The 19243-nt window shown below is 49.9% G+C and overlaps 1 protein-coding gene across 5 annotated transcripts in view; it reads left to right on the top strand.

Moving 5' to 3' along the window:
* Positions 1-3923: 3923 nt before the first annotated feature.
* EPB41L4B (erythrocyte membrane protein band 4.1 like 4B) overlaps positions 3924-19243 on the top strand; it is a gene marked incomplete at its 5' end in the record, with an annotated part of 131091 nt that continues 115771 nt past the window's right edge. For all 5 annotated transcript variants that reach the window (XM_079112584.1, XM_079112581.1, XM_079112583.1 and 2 more), the window contains one exon: positions 3924-4229. In XM_079112584.1, coding sequence (XP_078968710.1) covers positions 3924-4229 — 306 coding nt within the window. The remainder of the gene's footprint in view (positions 4230-19243) is intronic.

Below are 19243 nucleotides of genomic sequence, written 5' to 3'. Positions count from 1 at the left end.
AAGGCCCATCAAGGAGCAATGCTTTAATAAACAGGATATATGCGCAGCTCTGGTCAGTTCACATCAGGCATAAGAGAGGTGCAAGAAAAGACAATTAAAATCTTTGAGGGGCTGGTTATAGACTTTAGGTAACAGGGTTAGGGGCTTTGGGTCTGAAAGACCAAGATTAAGAAAGAGTAACAATTGAAACACAAAATTATGAACAGATGTACCCATACTCATCAAATGTTGCAATGCTGAGGTTGAAACTCTAGTGATATGAAGCCAGGGTAGTGGTGCACACCTATAATCCCAGATACCTGGGAGGCTAAGAGAAAGGATTGCAGGTTTGGGGTCAGCCTGGGCAATTTAGTAAGACCCTGCATCAAAATAAAAGTGTTAAAGGCTGGGGATGTGGCTCAGTGGTAGAGCACTTGCCTGGCATGTGTGAGGCCCTGGGGAGGTAGCTCAGTGATAGAGGGCCCCTGGGTTCCATCCCCAGTACTGCAAAGGTTGGGGAAAACAAAAAACAAAATACAAAAACTTCAGTGATGTGAACTTTCATTAAAGGAATACCTACGCCTTGTTTCTCCTCTAAATAATGTGGCAATAGTGTTAGATCACTATTCTGATGAAGATGGGATGAGACTCTCTGTGACATGGTCTTGTCAGTAGCACATGGAATCTGAGTCAGGAGTCAGGAACCATGAGTGTGGGAGTCTGGGCTCTATCCAATCTTCCTTTCCCCCTCTCTAAAGGCAATAGCAATGCATACTCCACAGAGCCATTAATCTCACAGATGAAGCGAGATTCTTTATTTTTTATGTTTTGGGTACCAGAGATTGCACCCAGGGGTGCTTAACCATTGATCCACATCCTCAGCCCTTTTTAAACTTTTTTATTTAGAGGCAGGGTCTCGTTAAGTTCCTTAGGGCCTCGCTAAGTTGCTGAGGCTGACTTTGAACTTGCTATCCTTCTGCCTCAGCCTCCCAAGTCACCGTGCCAGGCATGAAATGAGATTCTGCATTCATTCAACAAACATTGAATGGACTCCCTACTGCTTGGCCAGACAGCAGGATAGGTGTTGGGTGAGGACACAATGAGGAAGAAGAAAAAGTCTGTCCTTACACAGCTTAGAGTCCATTCAGCAGGAGAGAAAGGTATAATCACAAAGCCGAACGATGCTTGCTGGGGTGGGGGCTGCAAAGAGAGCTCCTACCTCCATGGAGGCTGGAGGGCTTTGAAAACTATAACGCTCCAAACTAATATTATTTAATATCACTTGGATCAGATTCCTATTGCTGCTAGACTTAAAACACATGAATATATTATCTCACAATTCAGGAGGATAGATTTGTTTTTGGTGGTACTGGGACTTGAACCCAGTAGCACTCTACCACGAAGCTACACCCCCAGTCCTTTTAATTTTTTAAAATTTTATTTTGAGACAGGATCTTACTAAATTGTGGAGGCTGGCCTCCAATTTGTGATCCTCCTGCCTCAACCTTCTGAGTAGCTGGGATTATGGGCATGCACCACAGTGCCTGACTAAGATAGATCTTAAGGGCTAAAATCAAGGCTGCATTCCTTCTAGAATCTCTAGGGGATGCTTCAGTCTTCATTCTTTACAGCTTTTTAAGAGGCTATTCCCTTGGCTCCTGAACCCATTACTCTGACTTCTGCTGCTACTGCCATGGCACTTTCTCTGACTCTGATCCCTCTGCCTCCCTCTACTAAGGTCACTTGTGATTATACTGGGTTAATACCAGATTAATCCCCCCACCTCCACCTCCTTAATTAAATCACATCTCAAAGTCCCTTTTGCCACATATAGTGACACATTCACAGGTTCCAGGGCTTGGAATGCGGACATCTTTGAGTGCCCATTATCTAGTCTACCATAGCACTACTGGGCTATGTAGTAGGAAATGAGCTGTCCTTAGAAACCAGTAAGAAGAATCAGTCTATCTTTGAACTTGTTGGTGGTATTTTATTAAATTTAGTTGCAGGGGGATGGGGAACAGAGTGGGTATCTGGGGACTAACTTGCATATGCCCTCTAAGAATGCACTGCCATTGTGTCTTAAAGAGAATGCCAGGCAACAAGCCAGAGTACCTGACATTCAGCAGCTCAGACCTTAGGAAAAGATATTACTTCTTTAAGCTTCAAAATCCACCTAAATTAAAGGGGATAAATAGAAGAACCTGGAAGAACTGGAGTCAGGCTTAATGAAAATATCACCCATGAAATCACCTAAGACAGTGCCTCATCTTCAATAAATGTCTGTTTTGGAATGATCCTTAAGTCCCTCCCTCCCTCCCTCTTTCTCAGTCCATTTTGCTGAAAACACTGCCTCGTCCAGTCCTCTCAGAAACCTTCCCTTGCTTGCCAATCATGCCAACTGCGCTTCAACAACAGCTCTGGAGCTTGGGAAAAGCACCCGCATTAACCATGGAATTTGCAGCTAGTCTCTTAAGCTCTCTAAGCTTCAGTTTCCTCCTCTGTACAATGGGGATAAGAATGTCTATGGAACCAGGCTGTCATGAGGATTAAGTAAAACGATGAATGGAGAGGGTTTAGCAGTGTCTGGCACAAGATTAAGGGGCGATAAATAGTACTGTTATTCTTCCCAGGAGGCCTGACCTCCTTTCAGCCTCATCTTCTCCACATTCCTTGCTCCAGCAGCACCTGACAAGTCTCTGAAGCCGACTTGGACCCTGCCCTGTAGTGCCTATAAACGATTCCTTATGTCTCCGACATTGTGTGTCCTGTTCTATTCATTTTCGCGGCCCCAGTTCTACTTTGCTTCTCAGTGACCTGTTCAACGTTTCCCCCGCCTTCTCAGTCACCTGCGTGTGTAGATTCTTTCCTCAATAGTGGACACAGGGTCCTTGATAAGGGGTGTCGTCCCCTGTGAAGTATGTTGGAAAAGTACTTCCCCTCCTCGTCAGGCCTCCATTTCCTTATTTGGAACAAGTCCACAGAACTGGAAGGTTAAATTAGCGCTTCCAGCTCTACGATCTTTAACGATAGAATGTAATTAAGTAGCAAGGACCTTGTAGGTTACCTAGTCCGCTCTTTCCTATTCTAGAAGGGGAAGCCCAGCGCCATTTTTCCATTAGGAGAAACTTCGTGTGTTTCTGTTTGGCCCCTGGGGCAAGGCTTCCCGGAGGGCATGAGGTCTGCTTTTCTATTAGGGAGTGGGGGGACTCTGCGTCTCCAAGGCTCTGGGCGCCGGAAACACGTGTGTGCTCACCTACGTGTACACACGTGAGTGCACCTACAGCAGCAGGGGGCGCTCGGGCCGGCAGGGGGCAGCACAGACCCGGCTTACAATTACCCGGCGCAGCCCCGAGGGAGGAGGGCGTGCTGCAGTCCCGGCGGCGGTGGCGGCGGCTGGAGGTGCAGCCTCCCAGGTGGGAGGCGAGGGCTGCGGGCGCAGGAAAAGGCGCCTTGGGAGCGGGCGCTCGGCGGGGGCTCCTCGGGCCGGGCACGGCGCGGCGAGTGGGAGCGAGCGCGCCGGGAGCACGCAGGCGCTCTGCTCCGGCTGGCCCTCGGCCGGCGCGCGGCGCGGGAGCAGCCCGCAGCCCGCCCCCCGCCCCCCTGCGCCCCGCAGCCCCCAGACCGCCCGTGAGCAGCGGCCCCTTCGCAGCCAGCGCACCCGGAGAGCGCGCGGCGCCGGCGGCTGCGGGACGGCCCCCGGCCGCCCGGAGCGCGCCCTCCCGCCTGCCGCCACTCGCAGGCGGAGCTGGCCGGGCCGGCGCACCCCGCAGGCGGCCAGAGCGCGGCCTCGGCTTCGGCCTCGGCGGGAACGAGCCCCGGGCCGCAGCCCGCGGGCGGCGGCGCGGGCGGCGGCGGGCACTGACGGCGTCGCGGGACGCTCCCAGGCGGCGGCGCAGCGGCGGCGGCGCAGGGGGCGGAGGCAGGGGGCGCCCCCAGCCAGGATGCTGCGGTTCCTGCGCCGGACCTTTGGCCGCCGCTCCATGCAGCGCTACGCGCGGGGCGCGGCAGGGCGCGGGGCCGCCGGGCTGGGGGACGAGCGCGACGGGGGGCCGCGGGGGGGTCCGGCTGCTGCCGCCGCCTCCTCGGCGCTGCCCGCCGCGCCCGGGGGCAGCGTGTTCCCAGCCGGCGGCGGGCCCCTGCTCACCGGCGGCGCGGCCGTGCACATCTCCGCGGCCGGAGCGGCCAAGGCCACCCTCTACTGCCGCGTCTTCCTGCTCGACGGGACCGAAGTGAGCGTGGATCTGCCGGTGAGTGACGGGGCCGGTCCGGGGCACTGGCACCACGCACCCCTTAAGGCGTCCCCCTGCCCCAGTGCTTTCCTCTGGGTTGGCCCGCTTGCACCTCGGTGGGAATCCCCTCCCCCATCTCCTACTGCCAGCCTTCGGTAGCCCTGCTCCCTCCCCGGTCATCAGTCGGTCCCGGTCTCCTCCCTGCCCCCTTCTTTGGCCCGCGCCCCCTTCTTGGCACGTTGTGCTATAGGGTTGCCTCATCTCTGGTGCCCACCTGATCCTTTGGGCCTCACCCCCTTCCCGAGTCCCTGCCCGTTGGCGAGGATGGCCTGTGTTTCTTCCGTCCCCTACCTCCCGCCCCAGGTTCCAGTGGGTGCATTCTTGCTGCTGGATTAATGGGTAGAACATTTCAAAGTAGTGCTGGGCTGCTCCCGGTGTCCCGCTTGATTCCCCCTCTCGAGCCCTCCATCAGGCCTTTGCTAGACCGTGGAGGGGAAAGTCCCCGCCTGTTGAACAGCAGGTGCCCCAAGTTTGGGAGGGGTTTAGGGAATAGTTTCTCTTCTTTGTCGATTCCTCAGGGTGGCCCCTGACTCCAGCCCAAAGAGCTCCTCTGGCTCGCAGCTTCGAAGGGGGTGGAGCGACTTGAGAACTAACTCTCGGACATGGTCAACTTTGCTAAGGCAGAGACCTTGGTGGGGCCCTGGGAGTCGATCCCGGGCCCCGCGGTCCTGGCTTTCCCGACTAACCCCAGCTCTCGGCAGTGTGCGTGGGGCCCGCCCGGCACACCCCGGCGGCGGCGCCCGGGCCTGCGTCCCGGCCAGCCGCCCACAGGTGGTTGCACCCCCGCCCCGCTGCGGCGGCGAGCTAGGCCGGCGCTGCTGTCCCCGGCAGGGCGTCTAGCTATCAGAGTGTTTCTGACGAAGGGGCCAGCTCAGATCCAATCAAACCCACACGTTAACGGGGCGCCTCCTGTGCACCCGGCGCTGCGGCAGACGGTGCCTTGGGGTATCTTTGGGTGTGACTGAGGACACAACAGTAATTGAGCTTTAGATGAATGTTACAGATCGTCCCGAGGGTTTCAAGGGAAGGAATAACATACCCTGACTTGCAGAGAAAGCATTTAGGCCTTTCCGGGTGGCAGGAATTCTTTGGATTTTACGAGAGAGCTAGGAACGTGTAAGGGTATCAAATGGGAAAATCAGAGCTGCCTGGCTTGGGGTTTAATCCTTACCTGTGTAGGTTTAATTTCGAGACAGTTTTGGTTTGTGGCAGTTTTATTTTTGTGGCTTCTTGTGCTCTCCCACAGGATATCATTTTGTTATGAAAATACCCCTTTGGGGCCTTTTTATTAATGACAAAGGAACCAACATCCCGTCCTTAGAACTATTATCTTTGAAACAGCATTAAAATGTTCCAGTTCTCCAAGAATGAAGTTCTTCTACTTTTATTTGGCTGGGATAGAGGGCCTGAGAGCCAGGGAGGAGAGGAGAGGTGAGCAGGCTGCCTCCTGGAGTGGGCAGTTTGAGACTGGAGAGGATGTGGCGTAGTTTGCATCTGGGAACAGAATGCTATCCTTGGGAACTTTGACAGTGCTCCTTACCAGTGGTTTGCTTGTCTGTTCCCCAGGGATAATTCGTTTATAAAATGTATTGCTGCTGTCAGGTTTGTGCGACAAGCTTAAGTGGTGTTTCTGAGATGAAAAATGCAAGTGGAGTAAAGTATATGTTTGGTAAATAGACCCAAACTGGTACACACATGAACAGGTAGGGATGGGAATACTTATTTGTGACAGCCGGTGGAGCTCTTGCAGAGTATGGGGGAAGGGGACATTTACATCCTAAAAGATTTCTTCCCTTTAAAAGGAGAATCCACCCATCCCAGCTTTTCTTCGTATGGCAGTTTTCTTGGTGCCTTTAAGATGATTTCATGAACCCCTATTTTTACTTATACACATATACATCTGTGCACTTTGTCCAGAGGCAAATAAAAAGCAAATGCTGGCTTTTGTCACGTGAGCTCCCGGAGAGGAAAGATGAAGAAAAATCAGCAGTGAGCATGGCTCATCGATTTAAAGATTTATTAGATATTAGAACTGCATCACGGTCTCCCCTACTAATCTTCCCAGCTCAGAGTGTTAGTTCCTGTAATTAATTCTCGCGGTTACGAGGTTCAGCGCCAGGCGGCCTGCTCCCCGATGAATTGGTAGCATTTGCACTGTTCATCAGACCCACTTCAGTGGACTCCCTTTTTGTGCCATTTTTTTTAGGCATGTGGCCCCATTAGTCATTATTTCCATCTTCTGTTTCTGGATTTCGACTGCTTCCTGAGCTCTGGCATTGCCTGGCTGCTGTCACACCATAGAGGATGTACCTTTGACCTTTCTACCCCTAACCTTCTCTGCCCCTATCCTTTCCACAGATACTCAGGGACCTGGCCTGGCTAACTGTGGTTCTTTTGTAATTAAAACCGTCTGGTGGCGTTGGCCTCAAGAATTCCTTTGCTGCATATACTCAAAGTGGTTATGCATTGTCATAAACCTTTTTATTAGCCCTAGTCAGGACACTTGTGTTCTGAAATTGCCTTGAACACAATAACACCCCCAGTGTGACCATGCTGTGGCACCTCAACTCAGTTCAGTCGTCATTTATTGGATGTCTTTAATGTGCCAAGCTCTGTGCTGAGGACACAAAGGTGAGAGACATGGCCTGGAGGCTCTTGGGGCGGGGACAGGTGGAAACACGTGTCTTTATTCTGAGCAATACTAAGTGATGTACAGGCGCACCCAGATGTGTTGCTGGGGCAAATGGGGCGGGGGAGTAAGGAGGGTTTTCTGGAGTTTTTGACGCTTGAAAGGATAGGAGCTCAAATTTGGCAAAGGTAGTCTTCCTCTGTGAATGCAGCTGAAGCTCCCACTGGTGTGCTTGGCCACAGCACCCACTGTTGACTCATATTAGCTCCTCTGTTGTCATATATAATAAAGGAAGGAGCCACCTTAATCGTCCTCTTCAGTGAGTTGATCGTCTTGGACAGGGCTTGGAGCCCCTTTGATGGTAGGTTCAACCCTCTAGCACTCCTGGGTTTTCCTAACCTTTGCTGTGGATGGTCAGTGATAAATAATGTGAATAGAAGGGTCTTTTTAAGAATCCATTTATAACACGCAGTGGGCTTCCTGTACAAACCCAGCTTCCAGGTGAGTCCTTGGCTCACCTTACCAATCAGAGTGCCACCCAGAACCACTCCCTTCAGAAAACCTGGCCCTGCCTTGGAAGACACCTCCCTTTTGTTAGCCCAGCCTGCCCATCCGCCAGGTGTGGTCGGATCTGAGCAGGGCAGGTGGAGGGAGTAGATACTCTTCCTCTGTGAATGCAGCTGAGGATCCCATTGGTGTGCTTGGCAGCAGCACCCACTGTTGACTCGTATTAGCTCTCTGTTGACTAAATCCTTGGCATCACTTTTGCTTGGGTGGCTGCTGCTCAGCCCCGCCTCCGTTCAGTGCGTGTGCGTTCTTCCAGCAGCTCTGTGGGGAGAGCTGTTAGGATGTGTGGCTGGCTGGTTAGCACTCCTGCCATGCTTGGAGGGAACAGCTGGTTGGCCAGTGTAGCTCTTGGCCCAGTTGCTCTCACTGTATCTGAAACTTGGCATTGACTCATTGGGATACAGTGCAAACATGGAGAATTCCAGTGCTATCTTACAGCCCAGCTCTGCTGTCTTGGGCGACTTCAATTCTCTGAGCATCAATTTCCCAGTCTTTAAAATGGGAACATCATATGATGGGAAGGATATAATAAGCCTTAATAAACAAGCAAGATGCTGAAGGTTGCTAGGAGGTTGTAATTTTATAAAACTCTCATTCCTCCTCTTTGGACCATGGAAAGGATATGAAAAAAATTTAGTAATGAACATTAGAAAAAAACAAAATAAAGCTGTGCCAGGCAGACCAGCCGTTGCTTGGTTCTTCTTTAGTGGAAATAGGTGGTTGGATATAGTATGAGAGATGCTTATTAAAATTTTCACTTTGGATGAGAAAAGAACCCCCCCCCCCCCATTCTTAGGATGTTAGGAGTAGAGCCTCTGGTTCAACAGAACATACATGATGCAATGTAAAGGTCATATGCCTTATTTTGGAATTGAAAAGGACCCTAGAAAGCACACAGCTCACACATTGTATATACGGGAAACTGAGGCCTGTGGCTATAAAATGACTTCCCTTCAGTCATTCAGCAGAAGGGTTAGAAGGGGCTGCTCCGAGAACCCTGACAGTTTAGTTTTTGAAGTTGTGGGAGCTTAGGATCAGCTGTAGGACTGCCAGTGCTCCAGTCCTAACACATGTAGGATGGGCAGGGTAAATCCCTAGCTGTTGAAGTAGGACAGATTTTCCCAAGCAGCTAGAAACTCGTGTGAAACACTTCTCTAACTTGAATGTATACCAGGTTTTTCTGGGATTTCTTTTTTTTTTTTTTTTGAGGTGGGGTCTCACTATGTTGCTCAGGCTGATCTTGATCTCCCAGGCTCTGTGATCCTCCTTCCCCAGTCTCCCAAGTTCTGGGACTGTAGGTGGATGCAACCACTCCCAGCTCATCTGGAATTTTTTTTCTTTTTCTCCAATTAAAATTCCTAGAGCCCACTCCCAGAATTTCTGATCTGGTTCAGGAAGCTGGGCTTTTAGCAAGCTCACCACCCCCAGTGATGCCCATAAGGTGGTTCCTTTGCATCTGCTAAAACCCCGGCTCTAGGGCCGAGAGAACCAAGAGCAGCTGCATTGTGCATGAAACATTGCTGTGGGCAGCGGGGTGGGCACTGTCAGCAGCTTTGAGCGGGGGAGTGACCTGTGCTTCAGGGAGTCTGTTCCTGTTTGTCCCAGTGGAGTGAGGCTGGGTCAGAGGAGGGGCTGGATACCCCTGCTGTGGTAGTAGTCCAGGTGAGGGGTGATGAGGGCCCGGCTCGGAGAGGGGGCTGTGGCCAGGGCAGGTCACAGGTATAGTCAGGAGAATTTGCGGTCCAGGGGAAAGTGGCGTGGAGCTTGGACTGCAGGGCTGTCCTCACCCTCTGTTGTGGGAAGAAGTGACACCCCAGGAGGTAAGGGAAGGCAGCGCCTCCTTTCTACCCCTCCCGAGGCTCTGGCTGCTGCACTACCTTGCCTGGTGGCAGGCTTTGGGGTGACTTGCTTTTCTGCTCCTCCAGGATGGGTACTGGCTAAAGGTGGCCCTGCAGTGCTTACCCCACCCCCTCTCAATCCATGAATGAGACTATGGCAGCCTTGGATTTCTATCTAGGCCGTGGGTTTGTGTGATTTTTGTGAATGCCTTTGTTTTTAAAGGAGAGCTGAGCTGGGGACTGAGAGAGGTGGATGCCCTCCCCAAGTGGGATATGCTAGATAGCACGAGCTCTCTAACTGGTGCCACACTGGCCGGATGGCTACTGTTAATATAGAAGGGGTTTCGGTCTACAGGGGTGGTGGGGTCTGCCCAGCCTCTCTGGTGCCAGTAACATGACCCTACAGTGGTACAGGACTTTGAACAAATATGAACTTGTTAAGCACTTCCACGTGCATAATCTCATAGAATTCTGCCCTTAGTTTTGAAATAGCAGAAGGTTGGTGGGGGTGGGGCCTTCCCTTACATTCTTGCGTGGGGACTTAGCAGATATCCATCTGGGTAACCACAGAAATCCTCCACCTACAATTTGTCTTCAACATGTGTGTCCAATCATTCCCTACTGGTGTCCCCAGGGCTGGCTGCGGGAGAGTCCCCTCTGCTTCTCTCTGCTCTGCCTGGAGCCTCCTTTGCCAGGAATCTGCGCTCACTCCCCAGCACTTGCCCAGGCTGCTGCAAGCAGCAGGGACTAGTTCCTCTGTGTTTTTTTTCAGGTTGGTGTGCATCTCCCCCTGACTTCCGTTGCACATTGAGAACACATCCACAGCAGAAGCATTAGAAAATACAGAGAGGCAAAAGATAGAAAGATACCTACAATTTCTTCACAGACTGTGGTGTCCATGGTATATATCTATCCATCTGTCTTTTTTTTTTTTTTTTTTGTATTAGATATAAATATGGTATTTTTATTTTGGTACTGGAGATCAAAAACAGGGGCACTCTGTACCACTGAGCTATATCTCCAAACCCCTACTCCCCCCACCATTCCCATTTTTAAAACTTTGAGATAGAGTCTTGCTAAATTGCCTAGGTTGGTCTTAACCTTGCAATCCTCCTGCCTCAGCTTCCTTAGTAGCTGGGATTATAGGTGTATGTCACTGTGCCAACATAAACATGTATTTTGGTGGACTGCAGTGGGTTGATGGAAATCTCTTCCGACCCTTTTGGCACAATTGAGGAAGGACTGTAGACCCCAAGTTTGAGGTCTTGTTGATGAAGTCTGAGTTCCTTTACATCTGGGAGCTTCTACTTTGGTGCAGTCACAACTCTCTTGCCTGCCCAGGGATGCCTCGGGCTCTGCTTGCAGCCAGAGCTGACCTGCTGAGGTGGGCTAGAACTTTGCAGCCTGCTTGGTGTCGCCTGGTCCCCAATCTCCCCAATCTCATGCCTTCTGCAGTCTCAGTGGCTTATCCCTCAGGCTGGGTGTATCTCACCTGGCCCATTTGATTTTAATGTCTGGTTTATTTTTAATTGCTTTCCAGAATGTTTTTGTTTGCCCAAGGTAAAGCTTTTTTAGTCAGCAAAGGCCTGTTGGGCTCTTCCTCTGCTGAAGCATTGGCAGGGTACAGGAGAGGGAGGATGGTTTCTTGAATTCCTGGTCTATGGCAGCTGTGTGAGGCAGAGTGGCAGGGAAACTGGACTCGGGTGGAGTTGCAGGTTTGATGCCCAAAGTGGCATTGGGGTTGTCCCAAGGGATACATAGGGTGCCTACTGTTAGATTTCACCGTTAGGTTTGGGGGCAACAAGTGCAAATGCTGTGGGGATGGAGGTCAAAAAATGCCAGTCTTTCCCTGGGCCCTGGACTCCTGAAGTGGGGAGGGTTAAGAGCCTGGGTGTGGCCTTAGGTCTTAAAGGAATGAATGAGGAACCTTTGAAGTGCAGATGAGCGCCATGAGTTAGATATATAGACAGGCTACCCTTTTTGAACGTTTGCTGCTAGCCTGGCACCGCACTAAGGTGCTTCCAGGATTATCTTGTTGAACGATCTCAAAAACTGTGCTGTGCTGGCTGTTATCCCTGATTTGTAGGGGAGAGCCAGGGCTTAGCAGAAGGGTTTAGAAACTTGCTGCAGCCACCCTGTAGTGAGGTAGACTCCAGCTTCAGGCTCAGTCTGGGGGCGATTTGTGTTCCGAAAAGTCCCTGACAGCTGTGCTGGGCATGGTAGAGGTTGAGCCTCCCAAGAGGTCCCCACTGAGCCTCAAAAGGTTTCTGTCTTTGTAGGCCTCTGGGGATTTCTAGAGACTGGGTTTGGACTCGTGTGCAATTTCTCTAGGGTACATTCGAGTGTGATTCTTTAACACCCAGATCAGAAGTAGGCAACATATTTTAGAGTACTTCATAGAGCAACATTAAAATTTTCACCAAGAAAAGCATTTTCCATGTCCCATCCTGCTGCATAGCAACTGGTTGGTTTCACTTTGTTTCTTTGTGATTTATGTTTATAAGCATGGCATATATCCTTCCTCTCCCCACCCCGCTCCATGCTGGGGTGGAACCCAGGACTTCACGCTTGCTAGGCAAGTGTTTTACCACTGAGCTCCACCCTCAGCCCTAACCCAGCCCCTCTTTTTTGGTACTGGGAATCAAACCCAGGACCTCGTACATTCTAGGCAATTGCTCTGCCACTGAGCTACTGCCCAGCACTGCCTCCCCTTTTGTATTTTATTTTGAGACAGGGCCTTGCTAAGTTACTGAGGCTGGCTTTGGACTTGTGATCCTCTTGCCTCGTCCTCCCAAGTAGCTGGGATTACAGGAGGGGCTCTATCCCCGCCTTTTCTTTTTAATGTTTTTTTCCCCATTCAAGCTTCCTGATACACTTTTTACCAGTTTGGTGCCCTCTGTACGCTTATTCTGAATGACTTAACTCCAACCTGATTCTCTGTGGTGTGTGTGTGTGTGGTGTAACACCTGCCTCTGACGTCTTGCGCAGTGCTTGTTTTCCTGCCTGTTAGGTAACCCTACCTCCCAGGCTCACAGAACTTGTGCTGCTTCCCTTAATGCGAAGGCATTATCCCCTCACGGGGGTCTCCAAGAGCAAATGGCCTTGGGCCACTCACCTGGAGAGTGTGTGAGCACCAGATTGAGGCGAGGCTTCCTGTGTGGCTCTCCAGTGTTCTCCCAGCCCTTGCCACGTACACCCAATTGTTCTGCTTTGCATGTGTTCCTTGGAACTCCTTGGGAAGGTCAGGATTTCATGCACTAACCCCATCTCTCTCCCGCCCCACTTTGCCTTTCCACGCCTCTGTCATTTGGGTTCTGTGCGCCATTTCTCAGCAGTTTTTGCAGGTTTTTTGCCCCAGGGCCATTGTTGGCTGAGTGCCCAGCTTTTCCTTCTTGAAACTGGGAACTGGAAGCTATCCCAAGAGGTCTGTCCTACCCCTGGGATCACCCGGTGCTTCCCTGGTACCCAACTGAGCTCTGTCTCCAGTGGAAATGTCCCCATTGCCCACCAGCTGTGAGGGCACCATCTGCCTGGTTTGGCAGGTGCCTGCAGAATTGGCATACCTCTGCTCTGTGGTGTCCCCTCCATGCCCGTTTCCTGATCTGAGTGTGGTCATCTGCTTCATGATGTCCACTCTGGTGGACTGGGCTGAGGGTGGCCCGAGGGTGCTGCTCCTTGTCCTACCTGCTCAGGTACTCAGCTGCACCTAGCCCAAAGTAAATTTAAAAAAATCATAATGTATTATAAAGAACATAAAAGTTACCATTTTAACCACTTTTAGGTGTGCAATTCAGTGGCATGCAGGGCATCCTTCTCTGGAGCTTTTTCATCTTCCCATACTAAAACTCCGTCCCCATGAAACTCTGAACTCCCACTTTCTCTCCCCATAAGCTCCTGGCCGCCACCATTTTTCTTCTGGTCCTTGTGAATTGGACTATCTAGAGACCTGTGTAAGTAGAGTCCAGTGTAACCATTATGGAGTCAGTGCTCCCAGGCTTTATAGGGTAAATGGGACTGCCCAAATTTATTCTGTCACCACCAGGCCACCTGCCAGGGATGGGGGGAACTACTGTGGCTCCATTCAATAGACACCCTGATGGATGGACATTTCTTTGGCCTCAGGAGCAGGAAGCATCTGTCCTTTTGTGTCTGGCCTGTGTAATTTAGCTCAGTGTCTTCAGGGTTCCTCTGTGCTGTCGCCGGTGTCAGAACCTCATTCTTGTTTAAGTCTGACGTTCCACCCCACATGTATACTGCAGATGGTTCATCCATTCATCTGAGTTAGGGGTTTTTATTGCAGGTCTGGACCTTGTTAACTCCGTGCTGCCCATCCATCAGTGGCCCTGCCAGTGAAGACATGGATGTCCCCAGCCCTCCCCTCCTGGTTTCGTTCTTGGAATTCTGGCATCTCTCCCCTAGAACTTGCTTTGTGCCAAGCATCCTCTGAGGCTCTCTGGTCTTAGTTTGGGGCTGGGGGTGTCAGGTAAATTTCTTCTCCCCCTTCCATTTTGTTTGAGTTACTCTGTATTGGCAAGTCCATTGTCTAGCATATTAAAATAATTTAATGATGAAATATAACCATGGAAGATTTTTCTATGACATGGATGGTTTGAAGAAAAACAATACAATGAACATTCTTGTACCCACCACCCAGCTTAAACAAGGAATATCACCAGTGCTGTGAAAGCCCCCGAATGTTCCTCCCTTTCCTAAAGTGTGCCTTTCATCCCTTCCTTTTCTTTATAGGGTTTCCCGTAAACAGTGTATTGTTTGTTTTATATGTTTATGAACTTGAATGGATATGTGAAATTCATCTGTGTGAATGGGTTAACAACTGTAATTCTTCCTGGTCTAGTTTTACTCTTGAATAAACGTATATGAATTTATCCTTTCTCTGTGGGAATTTGGGGTGTTTCCAGTGTGGGGCTATTAGGACAAAAAAATACTGCTTTGAACCTTCTGGAGTTAGTCTCCTGGGGCACAGGTACTGGGTGTGTCCCTGGGAGATTGGGTGGGCAGGGCCCTTTAATTTCATGCACAATGTTTACAGGAGTCCCAGCAGCCTCTGAAACCTCCCTAAGCCATTCTTCTTCAGCACTGGACATTGTGTAGCTGTTTTGGTTTATTTTTCCAGGCTGGTGGGAGCTATGGGGACTCCCTTGGTCTTCACTTCCCCCCGATTGTTGGTGAGGTTCAGTATTTCACATCTGTTAGCCCTACTGTATTTCCTCCCGTAATGCCTTGTGTTAAGAACTTTGCTAACTTTGAGGTAGAGCTGCATTTCCCCCCCACTGTGTTTAGCTTATTTCCCCTGGTCTTTGTGAGACTGTGTTCCATATCCACCACTCCTCCGAGGTAATCTCACAGGAGCCCGAGAGAACACATTAAGCCCCCAAATCCACAGGCTTCCTCCTCCAGCCTTTCTTATTGAGTAGGAATTAATGTTTCGACTCCACTTTTACTGTGAATGAGCTGTAGTCAGTGACTGCACATGGTGCACCATGGCAGGATCTGTGCTCTTCACTTTATTCTGCCCACTTTTTAAAAAACGTTTTTGTTGGGAACGTTTCTAAACATATTCAGAGGTAGAGGGAATTATACCGTGGAACCTAAGTAATCAGGCTGTGTCACTTATCAGCACCTTGCCTCATTTATACCTTGACCTCTGCCCCTACCCAGTGATTTTAAAACAAATACAAACATGTACTTTGTTATATGTCTTTTTTTTTTAAAGTTTTTTTTTATTGTTTTCTATTTAGCTGTAGATGGACACAATACCTTTATTTTATTCATTTATTTATATGTGGTGCTGAGGATCAACCCAGTGCCTCACACATGCTTGGCAAGCGCTCTGCCACCGAGTTAAGGCCACAGCCCCTTGTTATGTGTCTTTAAGAGCTATATTTTAAAAATTATCCACAATACTGTTAAAACACCTAAAAATGATATAGCAACTATTTTTGGAGTTAGATATTTAGTCAGTGCAAATTTCCCTCACTGGCTTTCAGCAGGGTTGTTTTAGTCACTTTTTTGTCACTGTGATCAAAAGGCCTGGCAAGGACAACTTAGAGGAGGCAAAGTTTCTTTTGACTCACAAGTTCAGGGGTTAGTCCTTGGTGGGCCAAGTCCACAGCTCTGGGCTGGAGGTGAGGCAGAACATTCATGTATGGCAGCCAGGAAACAGGGGGAGTGGGGAAGGGGCTGCAAAGAAGGAGCCCTTCCAGGACACGCCCCCAGTGACCCACCTCCACCCATACCACACCTGCCTGCAGTTACCACCCAGCCAGTCCTTTCAAACTAGGTTGCACTGATTGGACTTCTGCTCTCACAGTCCAGTCATTGCACCTCCAAACATTCCTGCATTAACACAGAAGCTTGTGGGGGACACCTCATCTCCAAACCCCAACAAAGGTCCTTGCATTGCATTTACTTGACAGTTTATCTAAGGCTCTTAATCCAAAATCCCCCTTCTACCTTGTCTTTTCCCTTTTTAATTTTTCCTTTTTTGGCCATTTATTTGTTGAAGAAGCCCTATATAATTTTCTGGTCTCTGGATTTTGTTGGTTGGCTTCTCAATGTTTGGCCACCCTGAGGTACAACCCACACAGGGAACTGGCCTTATTCAAAGCATGTAACTCAGGACAAGCAGATCAATGGGAGGTCCTGATCAGGAAACCTGAATGGAGATAAGTCACTGGAAGGCCCAAGGTGGCAGGGGCAGTGGAGGCAGCCCAGAAAATATCAGACAGAAAGTTTTGGGCTCCGAGGGTAGGTTGGAGAACAGCTCTGCTGGTGGCTGGAACCGCACATGCAAGAGGCACTGAGGTTCAAAATAAGATGTTGGAGTTTCTGCCCCTTGCTCAGCTCTGCAGGGGAGCCCAGACTTCCTCTTCATTTTTCACAGGGCTTTGCTTCTTTGAAGAGTCCAAATCCCTTGTCTTTAGAAAGTTCTCAGTAGATTTGATGAAAAAGTGTCTGTTCTTTTTTCTTCTCGGCCCACCTTCTCTTTTGCCATTGACTCCTTGACCCTGGTTTTGACCTTGATGCATTCTTTGTCTGGATTACTCCTGTTTGGATATTTACACCCAGGGAGGCCTGTGAGAGCTCTTTCCATCCTTCCTGGCTGGGGATGCCAGTGATGTTTTAGGGAACACAGAATCAGGGAACGTCCAGAGAAAGAAATGGGCTGACCATGTCACAGCTGGATGTCTGGCCATACCCCACTGGAGCCCAGGGAGACCACATGGTCCATAGCCTTGTTCTGGGGTGGAACTGCTTTCCTGGCTGCTCACCTGTGGCAAATGAGCAGTAATGACGATGTAATAAGGGCAGCCTCCTGCAGGCAGCCCTCCTGGCTCCTCCAGGTGACATCCACGAGACCCTCGGCCTCTCCGAGTCTCTACTACTTCTTCAAAACCAAGCCTGGGTCCTCCCCTGGCGCATGGCAGGGGGCTGTCCTGGTCTGCCCATGAAGTGCCCGGTAGGCTGTAAAGACTTGGGCGGGTTAGTTATTAACCTGCTGCGCTCCCAGCGGCCCATTCTGGGCATCTCCCTGACCACAGTCCTTTTATCGCTGCTGTGTGCTGGAGCCTGAGACCAAGCCTGCACCACTTGCTCAGTCCCTCGTGATCTGTGTTCGGTAGTACTGGCACCACTTTGATGGCAGCAAGAGTGACAGGTCAGAGTCCAGGGGGAGGCCCGGAAGGACTCAATACGGGTCCAGATTGTGCTCATGAGCTGGCAGTGGCAGGTGCAGTGGGATGTTCAAGAGTGGACACTGAGGAAGCAGACATGGGATGTGGGGTATTTTAATGGGAAATTGAGGAGTCCGTGGTTGAAGGCTGCTCTGTATTTTAAAGCTACGGATTTATTTTGCTTTTTAGTCTAGAAGTATTTAGCTTTATGGAGAAGTTCATCTTCACTAAAGAGACTCCTGAAGAAAAATGCAAAAATTGTGTGCTGTCTCTTAAAAGGAAAAAGAAGGATTGCGTGTTCGAGGATGACTGTAACATGTCCTTTATCTTCTTAGCTCACTTCAGGAATGAGCCCCTCTGTATTTATGAGTTTCCCAGAGAGCTGCAGTTTAGTCATTTACGGACAAGACCCATTCTAGTCCAGCAGTTTCATTTATGTATTACAAAAAGAAAACCAACCACAGAGCATCTAGTTTATGTAAGACTCTGTGTGAGGACTAGGGAATGGTAAAAAAGAGTGGGCCCTGCTCACAGGAAGCTCATTTAGGGTGGGCGTAGAGCTGTCCTTGAAGTGCATGGCACATCTCCTGTGCTATAAAAAGGAGAAGGAGCAACTTGAACCTTGCCGTGGTGGCCCAGGGTCGGCATGCTGGGTGCTGTAGGACGCCAGCCCTTCACTCAGAGGACACAAAGGTCATCAACCCCCCACCTTCCGCACCCCCCCCCCATAGTGATCCCAGGCTGCTGACAGTCTAACCTACAGCTTTATATGCAGTTCCAGCCTTTGGAGTATCGTTACTCATTCTCTGGCCTTTCTGGTGTTGACTAATGAGCTACAACAGCAATTTGCAGAGTTCACTGTGTGCTAGAATCTTCTGGGTAGCTTTTCAAAGTCCAGCCTGGGACACACCCCAGTCTACTACCACCAGGATTACAGGGCATGGAGGCCAGACTCAGTCATCAGAATATCTCGGAGCTCCCGAGGGGATCCTTGGTTCTTGGAGAGCCAATGTTTGACAGGGACACGTGTCACGCAGTTGTGTGGCGTCTTGGGTTCAGGTCAGACTTTCTCCCTTTGGCGTTGTCTGTAATCCTGCTGGCACCTCTCCCAGAGTGTGGTGGTGGTTCTGTCATGCAGAAAGCCCAGCAGTGAGGTTCTGCCAGTAAGTGACAGAACTGGACTTGACATCACCTTTAGGCTCCGAGGCTGCTTCTCCATAGTTCCCCTCCAAGGCTGTCACCTGCTGGCTGTCCGGCAGGCCCCTCACTTATCACCCAGGTGCCTTGCCGCTCGCTGCTTCCTTTCTCTTTGGCTGACTCTTATCACTCAGGGCCTCGTCGTCCCTCAGGGCTCGTCCCTGATGCTACTGCATTTATGAAGCTCGGCCGGAACCGTTCCCTGCGGTCCTGCCTGTGGCATCCCCTCTGCTACCTGGGGACTTGCAGGATGCTTTTGCCTTGGGTGGGACCTGGCACATTTCACATTCTGGCAGTTCTTTATAGAGTAATTCAAACAATATATGAATAACATTGTTGACTTTTTTTTTTTGCAAATGATTTTTTTATTGTGGTAAAATAGTCATGACATAAAATTCACCATTAATGACATTTATTGTATCACAATGTTATGCATCACTGTCTAGTTCCAGAACATTTTTGCCACCTAAAAGGAAACCCTGTATCCTGTTAAGAAGTTGTTCCCACCTCTTCCCTGCTCCTGGCAACCACTAATTTTTTTCTGTCTTCATGGGTTTGCTGACACTGGATATTTAATACAGTAGACTCATACAATCTGTGGTATTTCCTATCTGGCTTCTTTCATTTTAGAATGATGTTGTCAAGGAGCATTGACCATTTACATTGTTCAACAGATTTTGCACAATTTAATTTACTCCTCGCAGCCCTATGAAGTACATAGTTCCTATCAGTGTCCTTATTATCAGATGAGATCAAGGCTCAGAGTGGTTAAGCAACTATTAGAGTATACACAGTGCGTAAGTGCTCTTGGCCCCTGTACTGTCTTGCCAGTGTTTGTGGATGACCTTGACCTTGGCCTTTAGAAACTGGTGGAATAAACTCAACCTGTGAAACTGAGTTTGAAGAGCAAAGATGAAACTTCAGCAGAGAACTAGTTTACAGCTTAAGTACGGTACATGTGTGGTACAGCTCTCAGAATGGAGATCACCAGAAGTCCCCTTCAGCGGATGGCGGAACAGAATTACTGGTTCAAGTTCTTGGCTTAAT

Source organism: Sciurus vulgaris (assembly GCF_902686455.1).
Source record: "Sciurus vulgaris genome assembly, chromosome: 15".
In the NCBI taxonomy this organism is placed as follows: domain Eukaryota; kingdom Metazoa; phylum Chordata; class Mammalia; order Rodentia; family Sciuridae; genus Sciurus; species Sciurus vulgaris.
This window is presented reverse-complemented; position numbering and strand designations above follow the sequence as displayed.